At 43.3% G+C, this 27678-nt stretch overlaps 1 protein-coding gene across 4 annotated transcripts in view; it reads left to right on the forward strand.

The window, feature by feature from the left end:
* The window catches only part of LOC140739897 (3',5'-cyclic-AMP phosphodiesterase 4C-like), a 287627-nt gene that overhangs the window by 34152 nt on the left and 225797 nt on the right, over window positions 1–27678 (forward strand). For all 4 annotated transcript variants that reach the window (XM_073068546.1, XM_073068549.1, XM_073068548.1 and 1 more), the window contains exon 2: window positions 6932–7028. In XM_073068546.1, the coding sequence (XP_072924647.1) occupies window positions 6932–7028 (97 nt within the window). The remainder of the gene's footprint in view (window positions 1–6931; window positions 7029–27678) is intronic.

A 27678-nucleotide genomic window follows, 5' to 3' on the forward strand; every position in this document is an offset into this window, starting at 1 on the left:
GATCAGCTGGTGGAGCTGCTGTGCTCGAGCTCCAGTGACCTGACTTCAGGTATTGTCCGTGTAGGGGGGTTGCATTTTCTCCCTTGGGCCGTGCTGGTCTTGTTGAGGTGCTCCAGCGTCCTCCTGCTAATTGGCCGCTCTAAATTGTTGCTGGTGTAGATGCGTGATAGAATCTGATGGAGCTACAAAGTAGAAGTATATTTATTATCAAAGTACATGTATGTCACCATATACAGCCCTGAGATTCATTTTCTTGCAGGCATACGCAGTAGATCCAAGAATCATAACAGAATCAATGAAAGACGCAATCAGCAAGCTGGACAAACAACCAATGTGTAAAAGACAACAAACTGTGCAAATACAAAAGGAAATAAATAAATAATAATAATAATAATAATAAATAAGCAATAAGTATTGAGAATATAAGAAACATAGAATCATAGAAAACCTACAGCACAATACAGGCCCTTAGGCACACAAAGCTGTGCCAAACATGTCCTTACATTAGAAATTACCGAGGGCTACCAATAGCCCTCTGTTTTTCTGAGCTCTATGTACCTGTCTAGGAGTCTCTTAAAATACCCTGTAAGTTGAAGAGTCCTTGAAAGTGAGTCCATAAGTTGTGGGAACAGTTCAGTGCTGGGTTGAGTGAAGATGAGTGAAGTTATCCCCACTGGTTAAAGATCCTGGTGGCTGAGGGTTAATAACTGTTCCTGAACCTGGTGGTCTGGCTCCTGTACCTTCTTCCTGATGGCAGCAGTAAGAAGAGAGCATGGCCTGGCTTGTGGGGGTCCTTGCTGATGGATGCTGCTTTCCTGCAACAGCGCTCCGTGTAGATGTGCTCAGTAATGGGGAGGTCATTACTCATGATGGATGGTGCCATACCCACCACCTTTTGTTCAAGGGGAGTGGTGTTTCCATACCAGCCTGTGATATAACCAGTTAATATACTCTCCACCACACACCTATAGAAGTTTGTCTAAGTATTTGGTGATGGGAATGCAGGGAGAAGAAATTTTAGGGACTAGTACAGTGGGAAAGGGATTACTCTACGTTGGTAAACCAGCATAGACTTAATGGGGCAAATGGCCTCATTTTATGTCATTAGGAAATGTGGAATAATACATTCCAGTTACATTTCAATTCCAGTTGTTACATTGTGTTGCTGGACTAGATTACCATGGCCTTCTCTGATAACGCAACTGAATGCTATCTTAGATTATTACCAGCGAGTCCTTGGAAATGAGAGTTCTACCAACTGACCAACCACAAGAGGTACAAACCGACTATTTCCTGGGTTCCACAGTGGAGATGCACTATGGTAACTGATCTGCTCTGGGAAAGTAGTGGGTAGAGACAACAACACTCAGTACAGGAGTCTTCTTTGTTTGGTTTATACAAGCTGAGAGAAGTGAACTTGCTTTGTCTGCCGTCATCTGGAGCCAATGAGGAAGTTCCTGATGAATGTCAAGGGCACCAGCCTGCGTCTGGGTAACTGGTTCTGCTCTCCAAAGAGTTGTTGGAATGTTGTCAGAAGTCAACGGTCCAGAGACAATTTTCCCATGATCATTTTATAAATATTCTCCTGGGTTCGCAATTATTCTTCCAACAATGTAAATAAAAAACAGATTATCTACTGATTGCCTCATTGTTGGACCTTTACAGAAAGATACTATTCAGCCCATTTGGCCTATGTCTGCTCAGGAAAATTATGCACCCATTAGTCCAGGGATTCCTAACTTTTTTTATGCCATGGACTCCTACCATTAACCAAGGGGTCCATGGACTCTAGGTTGGAAACCCCTACTGGTACCGCTCCCCACCACCCCTCACCCCCCCTCCAGTCCTTCCAACCTTGAGTCACTGGCAGCTACTTCCCTGACATTCCAACAGGGAGTCAAGTTCTTTGTTTGTGAAGGGGAATGAATTGTGCCTTTTAATTGACCTTTCTGTGTGGTGTGTTTCAGTTTAATCTAGAATGAACAAGCTTATCACCATCCGTAAATATAACGTAGACAAGGAAATTGATTCTGCCCTAAAGCAAGCCTCTGCTTTGTGGCATGCTGAATATAAGGACGTGGAGAACAGTGAAAGATTTATTGAAACAAAGAGTCACTGAGCCATCACTATTTGACTTGTTGCTGGGTGGCGTGTTACAGTACTGTGTTTGTCATGTGACATATTCTATGTACATACTACTGAGGAAGCCTATTGAGCTCCTTGTGCCTGATCTGACTCTTCATAAAAAATCTCTATCATTCTCCTTCTCAGCTCTATGCCCATATCCCTGTCATTTCTTTCATCGCCTTGAAATATTTCTTCATTTCTCTTTTGTTGAACCTGCTTCCATTGCCCTTCAGTCTGGGTGCCCCGAGTCACAACAAATTACTCTGCAACATTTTATGACTCATGAGCTTGTTACTAATGTTCTTGCCAATGGAAACAGCGACTCCTTTTTTACCCTTGATTTATCTTATTTAAAGCCTTCCTGAATTTGGACATTTGGATTAAAACTCCACGCCCTCTTTGCTCTTTGGAGGGAAGCATCATTCCAACTCCTCCACTTTGATCTTGGAATCAAGACCCCTAATGTTTGGGACCTCGCTGGTAAACCACCTGACATGATTCCCAATCATCCAAACTGTGTAGGGTTCAAAGGATGATAGTGCAAGTTTACGTAGATACATTTGGAAGACTACTAACCTAGACTGACAACAGTTGGAAGTATAAGACTAATGACTAAAATTGTCACTTTGCCTTTAAAAATCAAACAGTTCCATTTTCAGAATTGCTAGCCCCATCCATTTGGGCCTGTATGTAACTCTGGTCTCTCATCAGGAGTGGTTGACTCTCACCAGCTTCTCAACCTACTCCCTAACAATGAGTAACAAGTACTGGCTTTGCCAGTGATGCCCCACTCTGAGACTGAAGTTAAGTGAGCTGGCAACTCTATGAATCATCCTTACACCACCAGAGCTGACTGGAATGAGCTAACCTTTCAGCTACATACAACTCTGTTCTCTTCTCCAAACTCAAGTAGGAAACTGGCATTGGGAATGGAGTAGTTGAACTCCTCCTTCTAAATTCTTGTTGGGATATCCACCTTGTTTAGAGAACCTACGTGACCATACTTCTATAATCACTGAGTTCATGTGGGAGTGTAGACCTCAGAGGCTTGAATAGTGGGAAGAAGGGCATCACAGTGGTGACTAATCCCTAATCCTTACTTATGCCATTGAGTCTCTCCTGGTCTTCCTCTTAATTCAGACATTCCATTTTGCGTACTCCACCCCTTTCCCTTCTCCGTAGCTTAAAACATTTTTCACTTCCAGTTATTTCAGCTCCTAAGAAAGCTCATCAATCTGAAACACTAAGTCTCTCCCTCTGCACGTGCCTCCTGAACAGCTGAATATATTCACCATCCACCATGGTTTGCTTTTGATACATGATCGCAAGACTACTGTACTGTACTCCCAAAATTCCCAGCCTAGAACTTGTTTGGTGGAGCATACATTTCATTTTCTCTGGACCAATGTGGTATGTGCATGGATTCAAAGTTCAAAGTAAATTTATTATCAAAGTACATGTATGTCACCATATACAACCCTGAGATTTATTTTCTTGTGAGTAATCACAGTAAGTACAAGAAACACAATAGAACCAATAAAAGCCCGCAACAAACAGGACGGGCAAACAACCAATGTGCAATAAAAACAAACACACTGTTCAAATGCAGAAAGAAAGAGACTAAAAAGAAATAATAGTAACAATAATAAATAAATAAGCAATAAATATCGAGAACATGAGATGATGAGTTCATGAAAGTGAGTCCATAGATTGTGGGAACAGTTCAGTGATGGAGCAAGTGAAGTTATTCCTTCTGGTTCAAGAGCCGAGTGGTTGAAAGGTAATAACTGGTCTTGAATTTGGTGTGAGTCCTGATACTACTGTACCTCATTCCTGATGGCAGCAGTGAGAAGAGAGCATGACCTGGATGGAGGGGGACCCTGATGATGGATGCTGCGACAGCGCTCCGTGTAGATGTGCTCAATAGTGGAGTGGGCTTTACCCATGATGGACTAAGCTGTATCCACTACTTTTTGTAAGCTTTTACGTACAAGGGCATTGGTGTTTTTATACCAGACCATGATGTAACCAGTCAATATATTCCCCACCACACATCTGTCTAAGTTTTGAATGACATGCTGAATTTTCATAAACCTCTGAGAAACACTGGCGTGCTGGACCCAACCTGCTACCATGACCCCTATCCACCATGTTATTTTGAACAGCTCAAAACTGGCAAGTATGCCTGGCTGCCTTGAGTGTTAGCCCTGTAGCCTGTGCTGTGTATGAGTGAGGTTTAGAACGTGGGTTTCTGCTTCAGGCACAAATCGTATTGACTCTGAACAGTTGCCTGTGCCTTGGGTCAGTTTTACAGAGTGCACAGCAGTCACCCTTACCAAGGCTCCTGGAGACGATTGCCAAACAGATACCGCAGATTGCAAGTTTCCCACTCCAGTAATTCATTCCATTTTTCCAGGCAGCTTGGTGAGGGTTGCCTTGAGTGAAATGGTGTCTTTTGGACGATGCATTAGACTGAGAGTCCTCCTGGCCTCATCTGTTGATATGAAAGGTGCTATGGACATAATTTTCAAGAGGAGTAGGGTAAGTTCCCACAGGCAGTATTTAACTCCAAACCAATACCTCAGTCCTCTGATCATTACTCGTGGGTGAAAATTGACTGCTACATTTCCTTCATTACATTTATCTAACAGTGGGTGTACTTCCAAAAGTTCTTAATTGGCTTTAGAGGCCTTTGGGATATCCTGAAGTTGTGAAAGGAGCTGAATCCCACATTGAAACATCTGACCTGCCTCCAAACAACATCCTCCTTTCTTGATTGCCCACTCTGGGACCCTCACGGCTTCACACATCAGCTAAATCATCCCCTCTCCCAACTCCCCAGATAACTCAGGAGAAAGGACAGGAAATGCCAGCCAGTCTCCATCCACATTACTCCTCTCTGTGAATCTGTGTTTTGCAATTCATTGTAACCAGGACCAGGCTACATTTGGAAAATAGACAAAGGGATAAACTGGCACACTTATCATGCCATAAAAGCCACCCTAACCATTGTTTTACAAGAATTCATGAAGGGGATGGCCTGCTAGACAATCATTACTCTGAGTTCAGTCTTGTTGATACCATATTGGAAAGTCAAGGTGTAGAAATTGTTGCTTGTTCAAGCATTATAATACTGGAGGCCCACTGAATCCCCCCCTCTCCCAATGCAGGCCGTTCCTGAGTAATGAACTAGTTCCACTTTTACAGATGTCTACAAGTCAAATTTGTCCGTAAGTTGGAAAATTTGAAAAAATCACTCGAAATGGTAACCATACCTCCACAGTATTGCAATGAGTGGCATCAAAAACACATAAAACTGATAAGTACTATTACTACAAGTGGAGAAAGCAAGGAATTAGTGTTTTCATTTGTAGGAAGGAGCATACTTACCTATGTGGGACTTTAAAATTTACATTATGGGAGTTTGTTCATATGTAGGGGTGTCTTGTAATCAGGCGTTTATAACCCAAGGACTTGTGATGACAGATTGTGAGTAGGATTATTATACTGAAAGAGATAAAGTTGTTGGACAAGTATTGTACTGCGATTCACTCAAGGAGTCTGTAAGAGGGTTGAGCGAAATAAGCAAATGTCCACATTAATTACACAGACCCAACTCATCGAAGCATCCATTTTCATCCATTTTGCCTTCATAAACTCATCCAGTTTCCTGCAGGCAGCTTCCAGATTATTTGTTGGACCTTGAGGGTCCTTGTCCAGGATTCCCCAGAGGTTACCTTGCAGGTTGAGTTTGTGGTAAGGAAGGCAAATCCAATGTTAGCATTCATTTTCAGAAGGCTAGAGTACAAAAGTAAGGATGTAATGCTGAGGCTTTATTAGACATTGGTCATACCCCACTGGTGAGCAGTTTTGGGCCTCTTATCTAAGAAAGGATATGTTGGCATTGGAGAGAGTCCATGAATGAAAGGGGAGGAGCGTTTGATTACCTTGAACCTGTGCTCACTGGAGTTTAGAAGAATGGAGGGAGGGATCTTATTGAAACCTATAGAATATTGAAAGGCCCAGTTAGAGTGGAGGATATTTCCTCTAGTGGGGGGAGTCTAGGACCACAGGGCACAGCCTCAGAATAGAGGAACATCCATTTAGTACAGGAGATGAGGAGGAATTTCTTCAGCCAGAGGAAGGTGAATCTGTGGAATGTATTACCACAGACAGCTGTGGAGGCCAAGTCATTAGGTATCTTCAAAGCGGAGGATGATAGGTTCTTGATTAGTAAGGGTATCAAAGGTTACAGGGAAAGGGGGTTTAGAGGGATAATAAATCATCCTTGATGTAGTGGTGAAGCAGACTCGATGGGCTGAGTGGCCTAGTTCTGCTCCTATGTTTTGTGGTCTTATGTCTACTGTTTATGGCTCTGAGTTTCATCTTCTCACTGCCTCTGGTGTAAAAGTTTCACAGGAATTATTTACCAGATTTGTCTGACATTTTGTGTTCCGAGCTTTTGACTCATCAAAGAAGTGGAACACTTGTAAGGATTACTCTGGTTCACAAATACTCTTTAGGAATCAACATTTGCAGTCCTTTTAAGACTGTGTCACTGCATTGAGTAACATTTCCCTAATCAGGTTTATGACTTTCTCCAGACTTCATAGGGACGGACAATGCCTACCTTGTTAGTGCTGTTGACATTCTGTAATTGTCACCCATCATTGATAATCCAATAGGTATTTACCAACAGCAAGTGAATGGGTGTTTAACAAAATACTGAGAAAGTATCTGATGGGATAACACTCTGCCATGGTTTTCTAAATAAGTGTAAAAGCATTGTTTCTCCTCTTACCAGGCAAGATCCAGATCATTTCATTTGGAAGAAAACTGTGAAACGAGGAATCTTAATAATGAAGAAAAGCCTGAGCTCACTCTGTGTCGGCAGCCTGGAGGTAAGAGCAAATTTAAACCAAGGTTGTTCAATTGCTGGATGCTTGTTGGTGAGTTTTAGGAAGAGATAAAACAGTGGAAAGAGCTGCTCAACTTCCAGTGGAGAGTCTGGCTAACATTTCAAGCTCTGACCCTTTGATGTGATAAATCTGAACATTGGTTCATCTGTCCTCTGATAGTTTGAGGAGAAAATTCAGGTTAACTTTAACTGCACAACCACCTTTTCATCACTGAGCAAGTCACTTCATTCCCATCATGACCTCAGTTGAGCACTGGACCCAGTGACCATTCAGGTTTTAGGATGCTTCTTGTTGACTATCCCAACACCAATTACAAGATGTCCAAGCCATAATTTTGAGTGAGTGAGTGAGTGAGCGAGCGAGAGAGAGAGAGAGAGAGAGAGAGTGTGTGTGTGTGTTTGCTTAACCAGGTAAATGGTTAACCCTTTTGATCTGTCTTCACCAATACTTGTTCATTTTCTGCTGAAATAACGTCTTGTATTTCTATAGCACCATTAACAACATCTGAGGTGATTCACATGAATATTTCCAAAAATTTGTCTCTGAGCAATTGAACAAAATGCTGAGTTCCTGCAGCATTTTGTGTGTTGGTTGGTTAATTGGCCTTGGTTAATTGCTTCCGCTATGTAGGGAAATTATAAAATCAGAGGAGACAATGGGAATGTGGGGAGTTAAGGCTCTGTGGGAAATTAGTAGGGAACAGGATTTCCCTGTGAGCCCGAATGCAGTTCCTTCTATGTCATACACATATAAGGAAAAAAAAGCTGGGGCTTCTTCTCTGGAGGGAAGAAGCTAGCTGAATGGCCACTTCCTATGCTATGCTTCCTAACTCTGAGCTAGTGATGTACAACAGCTCAAAATAGTGGACTAACTTCTGGGCGAGAAATCTCAAAGTCTTGACTAACAACCCGGAGATTCCACCACGGCGGCTGTGGAATTCGATTTAATTAATTAACCTGGAATCAGAAAGCAAACTGGTCATTAGTAATGATCACAAAATAATTGGATTTTCGAGAAAAGGCCATCTGGTTCATTCCCTGAGGGGATGGAATATGGTGGCTGGTTAATTCCCTTTGGAAGGGCGAATAAATTACTCACTTGAAGAGCATTTTGTGGGTGGGTAATAATTACCTTAGCAGTGACACTTTAATTCACAGAAAAAAAAGAATAAAATAAGTGAGCTGTAGCAATGGGATACCCAGTTTATTGAAGGCCATTCAAATCTCGTTGGGAGGTTGGTTGCAAAGTGCAGTATTCAAAGGATTAGGGGAGAAACGTAGTTATCAAAGTGTCATCCTCCATTCTGTACCTGATCTATCAAACCATCCCTAAACCAACCACTCCTAAAACATGCCTCAACTACCCCTTTCTAGACTTTGATTCTGGTGACAGAACTAAACCTTCCTTAACTTTCCTGGCAGAATATATAACTACGGAGAGTGAAATGCATCTGAGTTTACTGATGCTGCATGTGGTCTGTAGGTGGCAGAATTAGCCCTTGTTTACTCTGCCGTGGTTGTGGAAAATTGAAGTTATTTTGCTAGATCAGTTTGTTTTGTTAGAACGATTAATCTGAATGAATAAGGCTACTGTGAACTACGGAGCCGGAGATTCTCGTGCTCACTCTCTCTGTTTATTTAACAAAGGAGGAAAGTTCATTTGGCCCCTTAAACCCATCACCTCCATCACATGTCTCACTTCCATTTATCTGCCATGTCTATATAATCCTTTAAGGTGCCTAATAAAATGCGTAAGTACCAGTCTTCCAAATACCTCTTCACCCCCAGATTAGTATCGGCTTTTTGGGAGAGAGTTCCATTGCCTCACTCTCCCTCGTGTGAGGATGTGCCTCCTGACAACATCCCTGGGTGGGCTGGCCAGAATTTTAAGGATCTGCTGCCGCCTTGCTCCCTAAGTAGAAGACAAGGTTTCTCTCCATCTACCCAAGCCCTGATGCAGGGCATTTTGATCCAAAATGTTGGCAGTTCCCTCCCACACCCCACCCCACCCCTCACAGACTTTACTCCACGCATGGGTTCGTCCAGCTGATTGTTGCTTCCAGACTCAGCATTCCACCCACACGTCTCCTGTACTGCACCCGAGTGCTTTACTTCTTTATCAGCTTCAACTGGATCACTCCTTCACACATGGAAATACGTACCAAGCTTATAAATTCTTCCTCGCTGTTGATCCATTTGAATTGTATCATTAATCTATTGAATCAGAGCTGTGGTCCATCTACAGCCAGCAATAACATCAACAAGTTTTAAGGCATCTTTAATAATGTAAAACACCTTCAGGTATTTGTAACATTATGCAAAACAAAAATTGACACACAAGAGCGGTGATCAAAATTTTGGCCATTGAGGCGTTTTTGTGGATATTTTAAAGGAGGAGTGATTTAGGTGGAAATTCTGGAACTCAGGCCTCAGGCAGCCCAAGGCGTGACTGCCTGTGGTAGATCAATAAAAGGAGTGAATGAGTGAGAGGCTGCTGATGTCTGAGTGGGTTGCAGAGCAGGATAAGGGAGGGGAGAAGCGGTGGAGTGATTTTGAAAGGGAAGCCTGAGGCTCGTTGCTAGAACAGAGGTCAGTGCAGGTCAGCAAGAAGGGAATGCCTATTCTGAACTGAACTCTAACTCCAGGTGGCAGCCCGACCAGGACTGAGCAAAGTGAAGCACCTCATCCCCACTGTCGACCATTGAGAGTTAGCATCCAGGTATAGCAATTAGGGAAGCAAATGGAATGTCGGGCTTTCTTACAAGAGGGATAGTAAACAGAAGCAGAAAAAATCTTGTTGCAACTGTAGAGGACTTTGAGATTGAACCAACATGCAGTTTTGGGTTCTTTTTTAACGAGGGGTACACTTGCGTTAGGGACAGTTCAGAGAAATTTTACTAGGCTGATTACTGGATGGAGGGGATGTCTTTTAGACCATAAGACATAGGAGCAGAATTGGCCATTCAACCCATCAACTCTGCTCTGCCATTCGATTGTGACATTTTTCTTCTCAAGCCTAATCTCCTGCCTTCTCCCGTAAACATTGACACCCTTACGAATGAAGAACCTATCAACTTCTGCTTTAAATATACCCAATGACTTGGCCTCCATAGCTATCTGCAGCAATGAATTCCATAGATTTATCACCCTCTGGCTAAAGAAATTCCTCCTCATCTCTGTTCTAAAGGGACATCCTTTATACTGAAGCTGTGGCCTCTTGTCCTAGACTCTCCTACCATTGGAAACATCCTCTTCACGTCCATTTTGTCTAGGCCTTTCAATATTTAGTAGGTTTCAATAAGATTCCCTCTCATTCTTCTAAACTCCAGTGAATACAGGCCCACAGCCATCATATGTTAACCCATTCATTCCTGAGATTATTCATGTAAACCTCCTCTGAAACCTCTCTAATATCAACACATTCATTCTTTGTTACGGAGACCAAACCTGCTCACAATATTCTAAATGTGGTACGACCAGTACCTTATAAAGCCTCAGCATTACAACCTTGCTTTTATATTCTAGTCATCTTGAAATGAGTTACTTTTATATTCCAATCCTCTTGAAATGATCTCAATCTGCAAGTTAACCTTTAGAGAATCCTGCACTAGGAGTCTCAAGTCCCTTTGCAACTCCAATTTCTGAATTTGCTCCCCATTTAGAAAGTAGTCTACACATTTATTCCTTCTACTAAAGAGCATCACCATTCACTTCTCTACACTGTATTGCATCTATCACTTCTTTGGCTGTTCTTCAAAACTGTCCAAGTCATTCTGTAGACTCCTTGCTCACTCCACCTATCTTTGTATCATCCACAAACTTGGCCACTAAAGCCATCAATTCCGTCATCCATTTCCATCATCAATTCCATCATTATTCTATAGTTGTACCATGGAGAGCATTCTGACAGGCTGCATCACTGTCTGGCATGGAGGGACTACTGCACAGGACCGAAAGAAGCTGCAGAAGGTTGTAAATCTAGTCAGCTCCATCACGGGCACTAGCCTACAAAGTACCCATGACATCTTTAGGGAGCGGTGTCTCAGAAAGGCAGCGTCCATTATTAAGGACCTCCAGCACCCAGGGCATGCCCTTTTCTCACTGTTACCGTCAGGTAGGAGATATAGAGTCATGAAAGCACACACTCAGTGATTCAGGATCAGCTTCTTTCCCTCTGCCATCCGATTCCTAAATGGACATTGAACCCATGAACACTACCTCACTTTTTTAATATACAGTATTTCTGTTTTTGCACACTTTAAAAAAATCTATTCAATATACGTAATTGATTTGCTTGTTTATTTATTATTATGTTTTATTTTATTTATTATTTTTTTCTCTTTCTTCTATATTATGTATTGCATTGAACTACTGCCCCTGAGTTAACAAATTTCACGTCACATGCTGGTGATAATAAACCTGATTCTGATTCTAATATAACGTGAAATGTAGTGGACCAAACACTGACCCCTGTTGAACATCACTATTCATCAGAAGCCAATCCCACGCTTTGCTTTCTACCACACACACTAGTGTCTCTCCTGTAATATCATGGGCTCTTACCTTGTTTAGCAGCTTCATGTGTGGCACCTTGTCAAAATCCAAGTAAACAACTTCCACTGACTCTCCTTTGTCTATCCTACCTGTTATTTCTTCAAAGAATTCCAATAGATTTGTCAGGCAAGATTTCCTCTAAGGAAACCATACTGACTTTGGCTTTTTTTATTGTATGTCTCCAAGTATCCTGAAACCTCATCCTTAATAATGAATTCTAACATCTTGCCAACCACTGAAGTCAACCACTAGCCGGCCTATAATTTCCTATATTTTGTCTCCATGCCTTCTTAATGACTGGAGTGACATTTGCATTTGAGGAAAGGTTGTACAGTCGTTCTTCCACTTACTGAAATTTCACAGAATGAACAGTGAGGTGATTTTATTGATACACATAAGATTCTGAGGGAGGTTGGCAGGTAGATGTTGAGAGAAAGTTTTTTTTTACTCCCTTGAGGAATCCAGAAAGAGGAGATATCCTGTAGTTTTAGAATAATTTAAAACAGAGGTGAGGAGGAATTTCTTTTCTGGGGCTTGATAAGTCCTTAGAACTCTCTAATATGAGAACTATGTCATTGAATACTTTCTGTACTGAAATAGACAGGTTTGAGCTGTAATCAAGCAGCAAGCTGGGGCTGAGGCAGAGATCATATTGGTCAGGACATCACTAAATGGATGAATGAACTTCAAGGTCATTTGGTTGCCCTGCTCCTGATTTGAGGATGATTGTCTGAATATAAAACAAATCAGTTTTATGTTGAATCAAATTGATTTGATTTGAGCTAAACTGATTTGTTTCAGATTTGTTTTAGGTGGTTGATTAGTGTATTAAGGGCATTTTGTTCTCATGACCTTGAAATGAAACTCTTCCAGCAGAACTTGCTGAAAACTAAATTCAAGCATTGCCTGTTGGTAAGCTAATAATTTATGTTTTAAGCATGGATCTAGATTGCATTGACTTAAATTCAATGATGTTTTGGTCTTTTGCCAGCTGGATGTACAGAGATACAGTTTTTCTTCAGCACTTGTATCCTCTTTGCCGAGATTGGAACATGGGACAGAACTTGCAACCAGTATTAACATTGAGTGCAGCGAAAAACTGCATCCACCGTGTCCTATCAAACTCTCCAGGAGCAGTCAGTTATGCTCTCTGCAGGTGAGAGAAGGTGAATGGCAGCTCACTTATCTGCTGGGGAATAGTTGTGAGCCTGTCATCAGAAGGACAATTCCCTTTTTTTGGAATCTACCCAGTTCCCAAACTACTGCCTGGTAAAGTTTGTGGCCTTTTCTTGTACCAGATGCTAATCACCAGACGTACTTTAATTGTCTCATAGAATATTGACATTGCTGGTAAGGCCAGTATTTGTTGTTGAACACTAACAGCCTCTGAGAAACGGAGAATGAACCTTCAACCACTGCCGTTGTACGGTGAAAGTCATCCCACAGTGTAACTATGGGACAAATTCCAGGATTTAAATCCAACAATGACGAAGGTTTTGGGATACAATTCCAAGTCAAGGTGGTATGTAAATTGAAGAGTTAGTCATGCACTGCAGCTGTTCTTGGATTTAGGATGGACAGTCGGAATAGTCCAGCTGAGCAACTGTAGTACGTTGTGATGATGTTGCTCGATATAGCCCTTGTGCATCAGAATGGATGTTCAGGCTGGTGAATGATGCTCCAGTCAACTGGGCTGCTTCATCCCAGATGATTCACAGACTCTTGAATGTTGTTGGCCCACACTCATCCAGGCAAATGAAAGATATTCCATCATTATGCTGACTTGTGCTTCCAAGTGGTGGAAAGGCTTTGGCATACCAAGAGGTGACTTGGTTCACCACAGGGTATCTGGCCTCTGACCTGCCCCTGTTCTTTTAACGTGAGTGACTCAGTTGAATTTTTGGTCAATTGAGAATGTTATCTACCCCTCCTTTCATCTTTTACAGTTTTGCTGAGTTCCAGAAATGGAGATTATGTGATCTTCCAAAGAACATAGTTGAGGTAGTAGAGTGAAGTTGTATTCCAGATAGATCCTCTTTCACCTTAATGATGAGCAGTCAAGTTATGGCAGAATGCCTTGGGCCTGTATTCATCCCTTAATCAGTGTTGGCAATTCAAATGATCAGGTCCCTTGTTTCATTATTGTTTGTATTGTGTATATAGACTGAGAATCCTACACCAGAACAGTAATCATATTTCAAAAGGTTACTGATTTTCTGTAAAACACTATGGGACTTCCTGGGATTATAAAAAGCACTAGACAAAAGCTAATTAACTTTCCTTTTCCTTGCTAGAATTGCATTTGACCCCGACTGTGCCCTTGCTGTTATTTGAATGACTTTCTTGTGCTTCCTCCGTCTTTGATAATAAATCTGATTCTGGCTTGGTGCTGCCTGACTGGATGTGATATCGTGCCTGTGTGAAGTGTTGTCCCGGTCAAGGCTTCTATCTCTCTCAGTTGAATGACTGCAGCCGAGCTATAAACGTTGCCCACCCCCTGACGATAGCTGCCGCTTTGGGCAGTTCACCTGCAAAGGCCTGAATCTCTCTGATGAAAATAACTGCTAAACTCTCACAAGTCTGAACTCTGCAGGGGCCAGCGACCAAATCTTCTCAGGCTAATCACATCGAGCAATCTTGCCATTCTCACAAGACTGCTGTCATTACTTTAAAAATCAGCTGGTAACCAAATGGTGCAAAATTAATCTGCTCTGCAGTCAGCTGGAGGATTAATTCCTCCCATAGTTTGCAAAGTGTTTGGATTCATGTTATTCTTTCCTCCCCTTCCCCCTATCATTTGTACTCAATCAAAAGACATTTAATCTCTTAAACGCAACCCTCTGTGCTGGCCTGTTGTGTGATCTCTTTCTGAGCCACCGCGATTCACTGTCTTGACACGAGTTAGAGATTTTCCCGAGGCTTTGTCCGGGCGGTGCCACCTCATGCGTCTGTCTCAAAAAAGCCATTCAGAAATCTGTGGGGATTCTAGGGGGCTTTCTCCGTATTTGTTCAGAAGATCAGGACATTGCTGGCAAATTCAGTGCTTCAGATACAAGAAAATCTGCAGATGCTGGGGATCCAAAGCAACACACACAAAATGCTGGAGGAAAAGAGTAAACAGTCGGGGTTTGGGGCCGAAGCCCTTCTTTAGGACATTTCAGAAGTGTAACATGCCAGTATTTATTGCCTCTTACTTAAAGGGGAGGGAGAATAAAAGTGAGCTGGTCTGGAATCACAGACCAGGTAAGTAGTGTGGAATTCCTCGCCTGCGGAACATCAGTAAGCTGGATCTTTTTAAAAATGATAACTTGGTATTGAGGTAGAGCGTGATCTTGAGGTGCAAGCCCCTAGCTCTCTAAAAGTGACAGCACAATAGGGAGGGTTGTAAAGAAGTTGCATGTCATAGTTGGTTGGGTGGTTGAGTGTAAAATTTGAGAAGTCATGTGGCAGCTGGGTAATCCACTGGTTGGGACCATTCTGGTCACCACACTACATGAAGGATATCAGAGGCTTTGGAAGGGCTGCAGAAAAATTTCACCAGGATATTGCCTGAATTTGAAGCTATTAACTATAAGGAGAACTTGGATTGTTTTCATCGGAGCCTGAGGGCATCCTAATCGAAGTAGATACAATTATGAGAGGCATACATAAGGTAGTTAGAGGCTTTTTCTGAGGGTGGAAATGTCAAATACTAGACAGCGTAGATTTCTGATGACAAGGGGAAAGCGTAAAGGAGATTTCTGATATGTTTTATTTTACACAAGAGCGTGAGGTGCCGGGAACGTTCTGCCAGGGGCAGTGGTGGAAGCAGTTGCTATAGCGATGTTTAAGAGTTATTCAGACAGGCACACGGACAGGCTGGAAGTGAAGGATCAAAGAGCATGTGCAGGCAGACGTATAGTTTAAATTGGCATCATAGTCAACACAAACATAATGCACTGTAGGGCCTGTCCCTTTGCTGTATGTTTAACATTATAGAGCACAAGAACCGACCCTTTTTGTAACAAACCAGTTGAATTAGGAATCAAGTACTCTGCTGAACAAATCCCTTCTGTCTACACAATGTCTGTATGCTGCTGTTTCCTGCACATTCATATATACAGTACATATGTCTAAAAGCCTCTGGAACCCCCTCCGCTGTATTTCCCTCTACCACCACCACCATGTGATGAACCCACGGAAAGCAGGCAGCCCAGAAGGGGAACCTGGCCAAATACTAAAGACCTGTGCTGGTAAACTGGCTGGAGCTTTGGCGGTCTGAGGTACCCACCTGCTTCAAGCAGGCTTAAGTTACACCGGTGCCCAAGAAGAACGTGCTAACCTGCCTCAGTGACTATTGTCCAGGAGCACGTACATCCACTGTTTGAGAGGTTGCTGATAAAACACTAACTCCTGCCTGAGAAGCAACTTAGATCTGCTCCAATTTGCCTACCGGCACAACAGATCAACTGCAGGTGTCATCTCATTGGCTCTTCCCCCAACCTTGGAACATCTGCACAGCAAAGATGCATACACCAGGATGCCATTTATTGACTACAGCTTGGCATTCAATACTATCATCCCCTGAAAAGCTAATCAGTAAGCTTCAAGTCTCGATACCTCTTTGTGCAAATGGGTCCTTGATTTCCTCACTTGCAGATCCCAGAATGGCAACAACGTCTCCTTCACGATCTCCATCAGCACAGGTGCACCACAAGGCCGTGTGCTTAGCCCCCTGCTCTACTCACTTTATACCTACGACTGTGTGGCTAAGCACAGCTCCAGTGCTGTATTCAAGTTTGCTGATGATGCCACTGTCGTAGGCTGAATCAAAGGTGGTAATGAATCAGAATATGGGAGGGAGATTGAAAATCTGACTGGGTGATGCTGAAACAACAACCTCTCACCCAATGTCAGCAAGACCAAGAGGCTGATTATTGACTTCAGGAGGAGGAAAATGGAGGTCCGTGAGCCTGTCCTCACAGGGGGATCAGAGGCGGAGAGGGTCAGCAACTTTAAATTCCTCAGTGTTATCGTTTCAGAGGACCTGTCCTAGGCTCAGCACGTAAGAGCAATTTTGAAGAAAGTACAGCAGCACCTCTACTTCCTTAGAAATTCGTGAAGATTTGGTATGATATTTAATACTTTGACAAACTTTGATAGATGTGTAGTGAGGTGTATATTAACTGGTAGTATCATGGCATGGTATGGAAACATCAATACTTTTGAATGAAGAATTCTACAAGAGGTAATAGATACAGCCCAGCCCTCCCCACCAGTGAGCACATCTATACAGAGAGCTGTCACAGAAAAGCAGCATCCATCATCAAGGATCTCCACCACCCAGGCCATGATCTCTTCTCACTGCTGCCATCAGGAAGAAGGTACAGGAGTCTCAGGAGCCATACCACCAGGTTCAGGAACAGTTATTACCCCTCAACCATCAAGCTCTTAAACCAGTGGGGATAACTTCAATCACGCCGTCACTGAACTGTTCCCACAACCTATGAGCTCACTTTCAAGGACACTTCATCCCATGTTCTGGACATTTATTGCTTATTTATTTATTTTTCTTTTGTGTTTGCACAGTTTTTGTCTTTTGCACATTGGTTGTTTGTCGGTCCTGTTGGTCCTGGTCTTTCATTGATTCTATTGTGTTTCCTGGATTTGCTGTGTTTGCCCGAATGAAAACTAATCTCAGGGTTGTATAGTGGTGACATAAAGGTACTTTGAACTACCCAAGACAGCACATTCCAAGTACCCACCAGCCTCTGTATTAAAAACTGCCTCACACATCTCCCCAGAATTTACTCCCTACCACCCCCCCTCACCTTAAATGCACGCCCTCTAGTATGCATTTCAATGCTGGGGGAAAGGAGCTGGATGTCTACTGCATCTATGCCTCCCACAAACATCCATCAGATCTCTCCTCAACATCCGCCACTCCAAAGAAAACAATCCAACCTTGTCCAGACTCCCCGCACAGAACGTGCCTTGTAGTCCAGGTGCCATCTGGTAAATCTCATCCTCTCCAAATCCTTAACACCCCCCCCCCTACAATGGGGTGATCAGAATCAAATGCAGCACTCCAGATGTGGCCCAGTCAGAACTCTATAAAGCTGCAACATAACTTCCTGACTCCTGAACTCAATTCCTCAGCCAATAAAGTAAAGCGTTCCACATGCCTCCCCATTACCGAACCACTGCACATAGCCACTTACAGGGAGCTATGGACTTGGAGCTTAACGTCTGTCAGCACATTAGTACTATTAAGGATATTGCCATTAGCATCGTACTGTCTTGCTACAATTGATCTCCCAAAGTGTAAGACTTCACATTTTGTAGGGTTCAACTCCATCTGCCTTTTCTTTGCCCATGTTTGCATCCGATCTATATCCTGCTCTATCCTTTGCCAGCTTTTCAGCTTCAGCTTTTCTGAGACACAGGAACTGTGGTCTTTTCAGTAGTTAAGGGGAATGTAAGCAAGAAGTTTAGTTTGAAAATTTCCAGAGGTTTTAGAATCATGATATCAACAGGTATTCCCATTACCTATGTGAGATAACTTAAGAACTTGAAGGTTAATCACAGTGTTTTTAAACACAGGAACAGGCCCCTTTGCCCAGCTCACCCATGTTAACCTGAAGTCTAAATCTTTCTTTTCCATTTATCTGTCCAGTTGTTTTTTAAACATTATAATTGTACCCACCTCTACCACTTCTTCTGGCAGCTCATTCCACATCCCACTACTCTCTTTATGAAAGGCATCTCTCAGGCCCCTTATAAATTTTTTCCCTTTCATTCAAACCTCATTTCCTCTACCCTAAAAAAAAACTAACATTGAAGTTTTGTAGCCAAGATAGATCTCTTAGAGTCTCACATGGGAAATCTCTTTGTCCTATTTTGACCTTTCATCAATGAAAACCATTCAGGAGATCATTCAGTCTGTGGTTTCATCCAGTCACATCATGTGTATGACATTAAGTGACCTTAACTCCTTGAACCCTCACCCAAACAAGGATCCAATCATATCCATCTCTCATTGACTTCTGGTGCCAGTGATTAATTGCGTTCATCAAACTGTTTGGAAAATTCATCGGAATGAATAATGCCAGTGTGATAACAGGACACATAAACCAATAGTAAGATATATGACAATTTAACTCTACTTGGGCTTCCAGCCGGGCACAGATATTGATAATATCCGATGTTTTGTTGACAAACTCTGCTATCTTCATCAGGGAGGAGGCTTAGGCTTGTCTAGTCTAGTGGTATTTATATTCCTGTCATCCATCCCTCCTGATTGAACCTCATCCAATCAGGTTCCCACTGTCCCACCTTATTTACAATCGAATTCTGGCTCTTACTTAGAGTGAGACTTTTGGTCTTTGTTAAAGTTCTTTTCCTCTAGTTTCATTTCAGTGACTTCCTTCACCAGGCAGTCCCAAACCCACTGGCGTGGCACAGTAGTTTTTTGCTGTTGAAGTCAATCCTACGGCCATTGCGAATGCAATGTTCTGCTTCCACCAGTTTCTCTGGGTAACCCAAACGGATACACCTCCTGTGCTCCTTGAGGCAGGTTTCCGCCATGTGTCTGGTTGGTATATGAAGAGTTTATTTGTCATATACTCCGGGAAAACACTGGATCCTTTTTCAGTACAATACATGTTTGGCATTACTTCTGTTGAGTTCAATCTCAATAGTCTAGGAGGAATCCGGAATACTTACCCAAGTTAGTTTTGATCTTTACAGCTCCCTTGTATCTAGTTAAGATTTGGACAAGAAGAGACAGAGGCAATCCCTTGAATGAACAGAAAGATGTCTCCCCCCCCCCCCCCCCCCAAGTAGCACAACACACCTTTGATAGTAGAATTGAGAATTTCCTTCTGGATGTGTATGTGCTGGGAATAGGGTCTTGAACTCAGAGTGCTGATAATCCCTCCAGTTACTGTGGCTGCCTGTGTGGGGAAGATTGGGAGTCAGGGTCACCACAGGAAGGGATTGTTTCTGATCACTCGTTCCCAATCTGATGTGCATGGCCCTCTTGGTTAGGGGAAGGGTTACCCAGCTGCAGGAATATCTGTATAGCTTTAATAACGTTAAGACAATTTAGATGAGTTGGAATTTCCAGGTTAATCTCAGTTTCTTAAAAGGAGTAGCTCCTGATGTCACCAGGTATTGATTGTTGGTGGCGGTGGTGGGGAACGGGGGTGCAGTGTGTCAGGCTGCTGGCTGCTGTTTTATAAGCTTCACTTTCCATTACAAATACTGGGAATCACTGCTTCAGATCATAGACAAAAAAAACACAGGAAGTCTTCATTCACCCTTTAAGTCTGTTGGGCCACTCAGTACGGAATCTGCAATTCCACCACATATAATACGAAAACGGAAGATACGGGAACTGGCAGTGAGTGAGGCAGAGAGAAAGTCATAAACAGAAGAGAATCTGAAGATGCTGGAGCGCTTGAGGAACACACACAAAGTGCTGGAGGAACTCAGCAGGTCAGGCAGCATCTGTGGAGGGAAATGAACAGTCAAAGTCTCAGGCTGAGGCCTTTCATCAGTCTTGGCCCAAAACGTCGACAGCGCTTCTCCTTATAGATGCTGCCTAGCCTGCTGTGTTCCACCAGCATTTTGTGTCTATTTCCAGAGAGAAAACCTTTTCATGTCCATGGACTTTCATCAGACTTGAAGAAAAGTTAGAAATTTTTTGGATCTGGACAACATGGGAGGAGTCTATGACAGGAGAGATGAAAGTATTAAAAGGTTTGACGGTATAAGGTAAAAGGAGAATGAGCCTAGAAATGACGGATTGTTTGTGAGGACATGTAATTGGTAACAGCAAAATCACTACTGTAAGCCACTGTCAGAGATAATGTGAGTGAGAATTATAATTCGCTCTCTATTTCATTCAACGTATTTTCCATATTGCTTTCTCTGTCATTCCCTTCTCTATTACACAATCTCCCACATCCCCTTTCTTCCTCCTCCTGTTTGTCTCTTACCCTCTCTCTCTGTCTCTCTCCCCCTCCCCCTCCTTCCCTTTGTCGTTGTCTTCTCTTTTTCCTGAAGGGATTGGGAAAGGTGAAGATAAGAGATATGAAGAGAGAGAAGAACAGTTAAGGGAAGGGGGAGGACTAGAAATAGTGAAATGAACAAAGGAGAAAGTGTGAATTGAGCATGGTCATTTACCTTGAAGCCCTAACCATGACATTGATTCTCCATTGTACCTCCCACCCTGGCCAGACACTTTCTTCCTACCCTGCTGTATCTCTGAACTTCCTGACAACCCTGGTGTTTTCTATCTGGATCTGCTGTATTTACATCCAGACATTGATCCCTCTCTCATTCTTTATTTTGGCCTAGAGTTGTAATTACTGACTGGGTGATCAACTACTGGCTTCATCTGAGGTCTCATTTCCAGCTATCCTAGCCCATTGTTCTGACCTTGACCAGCTGCATGACCATACTTGTAACCAATCTTTGATGTTTGTGAAGCATCTTCCATATTATAACGAATGAATAGGTTGGCAAATAAATTTGCACAGATTAGATCAACTAATGGCAGTACTGAGTCAGGAAACTAAATGCCCTCTTCTCATTCAGTGAGATGGTTCCATTCAACATTTCTCATGGCAGGAAGGAGTTGAGTCCCAATAATCTGAAATGCAATTGGTGGTAGTTTAATATACTACATGTACAGGATTGAAGGACCAAATGGCCTCATAATCTGACACTTGCAGAGAGAATGACTTAAGTGTCACCACCTTCGCTCCTGGACAAACTCCCGAAAGCATCTTTGCAGGGCTGCACACAGCAACCTGTTTGCCGGTACACTTCACTTCCCCGCACCTTCCCCACGACATGAGTCATCAATTTGCCTGTTAGCACGGTTCACCTGCCCACTCAAAGTTGTCTGTAGTTTTGTTGCTTTTAATCCACGGTGTCTATCCCCTGGAGGCTGGATAAGACCAGCAGTCCAATGGGTGTGGAAACCATTCAGCCACAGGCAGTCATTTCCAGAATGCAGGAGTTTGCATGTGTTCGTTTAACTAGCCGGTGTGCTAATGAGTTTTCTCCGCCGCCTGTCATGCCTAGCACTGTTGAAAGTGTTTATACTCCCTATCATGACACATGGCCATTGATTTGTCTGTTAATTAGCTTTTTCACTCATTCTGGGCCGCCCACTCAGTGGTGCCCTATAACCTCAACCAGTAGGGAAACGTCACTGCAACACATAATTGCATCGAGAAGTTTAACCCCTTCAGTACCCACTGGTAATTTGGATTTTTTTTTCACCTGAGCTGATTCAGCAGAGATGGACACTGGCAACTGGAACACGGGCTTGCAATGACAGAAGCTCAGAGACTGTGGCGAAAGTACCAATGGTCCTGTCCTTAATCCTAATCCATTGCCGTGACAGGGTAGAGTGAGGTGCAGATAGGTCGCCTGCACAGGATGAGTTGAGAGAAGGGAGGTAAGCGAGGAGCTGGAAAAAAAATGCATATAACCCTCAGGCTGGGAGAAACCTTGTTCTGGAAATGGACTGATGGGCAGGAGAATGGAAAGAAGACTCCTCGGGTAAATGTGTGTCCCTTAAAGATAGAGGTGGGACTAATTGTAAAGAGGAACATGGAAATGTCGGAGGCACTACTCTGTGTTTGATCATACAAAAGAAGACACAATGACGTCTGAGTCACAAGAGAATCAAAGATCTGGCAAGAATGATGAACTGAAGGCAATAAGTATTTTTTCAAGCAAGGGTACTGGAGACAATGGTGAGACTAGAAGCCAATAGATCCCAAGTGATCTACATCCCAGAGTTTTGAAAGAGATCGTTGCAGACTGGAGGGTAGCAAATGTTACCCCACTATTTAAGAAAGGAGGAAATAGAAAACAATACAATAACCATCAACCCGTTAACCTAATGTTAATGGTAAGGAAAATGATTCAGGCACAAGATAGAATGCAGATGCTGGAAATCTGGAGCAACCTCAGCCTCTTCGTTGGCCGGTCCCGATGAAGATCTCAGCCAAAAGCATAGACTCTTTATTCTTTCCGCAGATGCTGCCTGGCCTGCTGATTTCCTCCAGCATTTTGTGTGCGTGTCCTCTGGATTTGCCTGGCCTGCTGATTTCCTCCAGCATTTTGTGTGCGTGTCCTCTGGATTTGCCTGGCCTGCTGATTTCCTCCAGCATTTTGTGTGCGTGTCCTCTGGATTTCCAGCACCTGCAGACTCTACAGAGTCATAATGAACCTTTTGGCTCACCACGTCCACGTCTACCTTTGTGGCAATCTACACTAATCCCATTTTGCCAGCATTATGAACATACATTCAGTGGCCATTTTAGTAGGTCCCTCCTGTACCAAATAAAGTAGCCACTGAGTTTATATTGATGCCCGATGCATCACTGGTACCAATTCACCTACCACCAGGACATATATACTAAAAGGTGCCGGAAAAAGGCCAGTGACACATTGTAGGATCCCGTCCACCCTGCTTATGGAATGCTTCTCCCACTCACATCAGAAAAGAGGCTTCACACCATCCATGCCAGGACCACTAGACTCAATAACAGTTTCTTCCCCCAAGCTGTCAAGCTGATGAACACTTCTACCTATTAACCCCCCACCATCATTCTATACTGTACATTCATATCACTGAATATCACTTTGTGTATCTAACAGCTACTTGTGCATTGCATTTTATAGGATTCCTTTTTTATTTATATTTATTGTTTTTTGTGTTATTGTGTTATTTTATGCTGTATCAGATCCAGAGTAACAATTATTTCATTCTCCTTTGCTCTTGTGTACTGAAGAATGACAATAAACTACCTTCAATCTTGAATCTAGAGTGCAGCTACCCAAACCGAACACAATACTCCAAATGCAGTCTACCAGTATTTTGTAATTTGTCAATGTTTCATCCCAACTTTTATATTCTATGCCCCAAGTTATAATCCTTCACTATATATTGCAAGCACACCATATGGCTTTATCACAACTCTATTGACCGGCATTGCCACTTTCAGGAAACAATGGACTTCCTCTAAAGTATCCAAGGTCATTATCATTCCTTACTGCCCTCCCATTTTCTGTATATGTCGTACCTCTATTTGGCTTCCCAAAATGCATTACCTTGTACTTTTCTGGATTAAATACTCTGCCAGTTCCCCATCCAACTTACCAACTGATTTATGTCCTATGACCTTGGGTCTTTGATGGGTTTGGTCCACTTGAGTTCAGGTTGGGTTGTAATTTTACATGTGGGTGGATCACTGGGATATGAGGCTCTTCTCCAGCGTATCCCTGTGTGCCATTGACATAATGGGAATAACGAGGTTTGTGAAACGCTTGGGTGGAGGGGCTCCCTCTAGGCGTAGGCTGGAGGTTTCATGTGGAGGGAAAAGTCTTGGGAGGGTAACAAGCTCAGAGAGTGAGAAGAAGCGGAGGACCAGAAGTGGTGAGGGTCTGCCAAAGACAAATGCAAACTGATGCATAGGTGGGTAAAAAATGAGGAAGTGAGGTGACGAATTCCCAGTTGGAGTGAGGGTGCTGAATCAAACTCAGAGTTCGAGGTCTGGACTCATATCTGGTGATGGATTAGCGGGCTGCCTTCGTAAAAGGACGCAAGTCGTTCACCTATGGCACTAACTATCAGTTTTCATCATGCCCTGTATTTCAGCTGGCGACCTCAGATGCTAGCCCAGTCCTAGAATCACTAACCTATAATTGTCAACTTGGTGGAAGTCTTCTAATGTGTGAGTGCATGTTGTTTTCACAGCTTTTATCCTGCAAAACATCCTTCAGTGTCGTGTCGTGCCAGAGATATTTCTTGGCACCACTTCCATTTTCCTCCAAGTTTCTGGGAATCTACTTCATTTCCTTTTCTGATTCACCCGGAGGTTCGGATAATTAATCTGTGACCAAGCAATGTATTGCTTTGTATGTGCAATAATGCTCTGTGCACTCTGACCTTCAGTTCATCGACAAGCTTTTCCATCGCTAGTGCAGATCTTGTTTAAAGTGTGCAGAGAGGATATCTGTGTGGGACAACTTGGTGTCTGACGTGACCCACTGTTCTCTCACCAGGCTGCGACCAACCTCAACGACAGCAACTTGCATTCAAAAGCAACATGATTGTGTGTTATAATCAATGGCAGGAGCACCATAAGATCTAGGGATGTTGTTTAAAGAGTGATTAAATCACGCAACCTTTCTTTGACCTACGAGGGAGTTTATCAGAGGGCACCACAGTAGCGTAGCCGTTAGCGCGACACTCTCACAGCTCGGGGGTGTTCCCGAGTTCAAATCCGCTGCCATTCTGTAAGGAGTCTCTGTGGGTCCTCCCCGTGAAATGCGTGGGTTTTCTCTGGTTTCCTCCCACAGTCCAAAAATGTGCTGGGTAGGTTAATCGGTCGTTGAAAATAGTCCTGTGATTCGGTTAGGGTTAATCGTGTTTGTCAGGGCTTGTCGGGGCACCATGGCTCGAAGGACTGGAAGGCCAACTCTGCCTGTATTGCCAAATAAATAAATAGCATCTTAAAGAAATGTGGGGGTGGGGGGGGTTAGAGCATGGTGAAACTTCAGAGCTTAGGGCATTAGCAGGCAGCTGTCGATCCCAGGGGATCATGGGTTTGCACCCCCGCTGGACTGTGCCCTCTCCAGGGTGCAAGCCTGGGCGGGACGATTTGAAGAACCGGCTGTTGCCCATGCAGCGGGCTCCCCCTCTCCACGTCACTGATGTAGTCCGAGGGAAGGGCAAGTGCCGATACAGCTTGGCACCAGTGTCATCGCAGAGGTTGCCAGAGTGAAGTTGTAAACAACATCAAACTGCCTTGGGGACCCCGGCTCCGGATTTCTTCCTCGCGGTTTACTCCCGAAGCCTTTCCATTTGTGGGTATGGTTGCAAGGCAGCGGAGGATTAAAATCAGAGTTTTCCTTCTCCTACGCGGGCTGCCGTCCAAGGCTGACGAGCCCCACCTGCCCAAATTAGGGCATTAATAGCTAAATATAGGAGCCTCCAGCTGTGTTTTAAAGTTGGGGGTGCATGAGGGGTGGAATTGGAGCAAAGCTGTCTCAGGAAGTTGTGGGCTGGAGAAATTCAAGTTCAAAGTTCAAAGTACAGGGTAGATTTACAATCGAAGTATGAACATGTACTACCCCGAGATTCATTTGCTTGCATTAAAAGCAGAACAAAGAAATCAATGAAAAGCCACCAACAGACAACTAATGTGTAAAAGAAGACAAACGGTACAAACACAAAAAGCAAACAGTGACAATAAGTAAATAAATAAACAAACAAACAAATGATAGATAAATAAATAGATAGCTAATACTGAGAACATGAGTAGAAGTACTTTGAAAATGAGTCAGTAGGTTGCAGAATCAGTTCAGTGTTGAGGTGAGGGAAGTCCAGGAGGCAGATGTTTGGTGGTGTGGGACCTTCCCGAGGGCAGCAGCGAGAAGAGGGTGCAGCCTGGATGGTGAGGGTCTTCGTGGATGCTGCTTTCCTGGGGCAGCACTCCTTGTAGATCTCTGAATGGTGAGGAGGACTGTGCCTCTGATGGACTGGGTTGTCTCTGCTATTTTTTGTAGGCTTTTCCATTCTTGCGCCTTTGCGTTTCTATAGCAGGCTGTGATGCAACCGGTCAGGATACGCTCCCTCTGTGCATCTATAGAAGCTTGTCAGAGTTTTAAATGACATGTGAATCTGTGCAAACTTCTGAAAAAGTAAAGGTGGTTGTCGTGCCCCCTTTTGTAATGGCAGCTGGCTCCCGGACAGAGGTGGGGAACGGGACAAGGTCAGCAAGGCATTTGGAACCAGGATGAGAATGAGGGTCCACTGAAGCTCAGTGAGCACGATGGATACTGGATACACTGGACTTGGTCAGAGTCAGGGCGGTGTCTTGTGGTGTGTTGGATAAGCACTCAAGATGGGAGGTTGGCTAACGGATAACTAGAACTATTAGATCTAAAATTAAAAAAGGCATGAGGAAATTAGCAGGAATATCATACCTAAGAGAGCACCTGATCTTTTTGCCCTTTGTAACTGTTAAACAGTGCCTGGTACAGATTCATTGCCGTATGTTTAGATGATGTATCACTCTTCCTAATTTTGAATTTAAATAGATTTGATTAGGCACACAGAAGAGGTCACTTTCCTCTTTTGACAAATTGCTGAGAGATGTGAGTCATCTCAAATATTGCCGGAGTTATCTATTTTTCCTGCTCGCAGGTTCTCTCGGCAGTTAATTGGGTTGTAAATGGATTAAAATGGAAATGATCAAGAGGTGAGGTCTATCAAAGACATTGATTTGCAAAGCACCTTCCTTCCTTTGCCCATCTGTCCAATATTCTTCCTTAACTCCTGAGGCCAGATAGTGAACGCAGTCTGATCAGTTCATCCAGAGAAGGCATCACATCAAGATTCGCTTCTGTCACCCTCCAGGGGGTTGTACTGAGTAATTGGAAATCTGTCCAGTTTTCCCTCTGCACCCAACCAACATTTCTTTAGAAATAAGCATAAGATGTAATGGCCATTGATCATACTGTTGTTTTTGGGATCTTGTGTGTGAATTAGCTGCCTTATCTCCTACTGTGGAAAAGTGGCTTCATTTAAAGTGGTTTTTTTTATTATGAAATACTTTCTGCTCCTTCTTCCCCTACCTAACTGTCTTTGACCAAGGGATGAGTAATGTCTTTTCTCCTCTTGTCGGGGCAAATTAGCAGAATCCATGTGCAGCGTCGGGCTTTAGCACCTGCAGTGCTCTCCACCACAGGGCCATGTCGGTGGTTAAGTTCCCGGATGTAAAGCCTGGGCTCTGAACCATTATCAAGAAGTAGGAGTTTGAATCCCATCAGAACAGTCGGGGAGTTTTAGTTCAAATAATCAGCTTTAATCTCAGATGGATTTAACTGCAATAGCTGAGAAGTTAGTGCTCTGCGATCCTTCAGGAAAAAGATCTGCCATTATTACATAGTCTGGCCTGGAGGAAAATACCAACCCCCAATCCGGTTGACTCTCAGCTATCTCCCCGAGTTCAAGGGCAATTAGGAAAAACCAATAAGTGACAGAATTACCAGTGAAGTCCTGGTCC

The sequence above is a fragment of the Hemitrygon akajei genome, chromosome 16, assembly GCF_048418815.1.
Source record: "Hemitrygon akajei chromosome 16, sHemAka1.3, whole genome shotgun sequence".
Lineage (NCBI taxonomy): Eukaryota > Metazoa > Chordata > Chondrichthyes > Myliobatiformes > Dasyatidae > Hemitrygon > Hemitrygon akajei.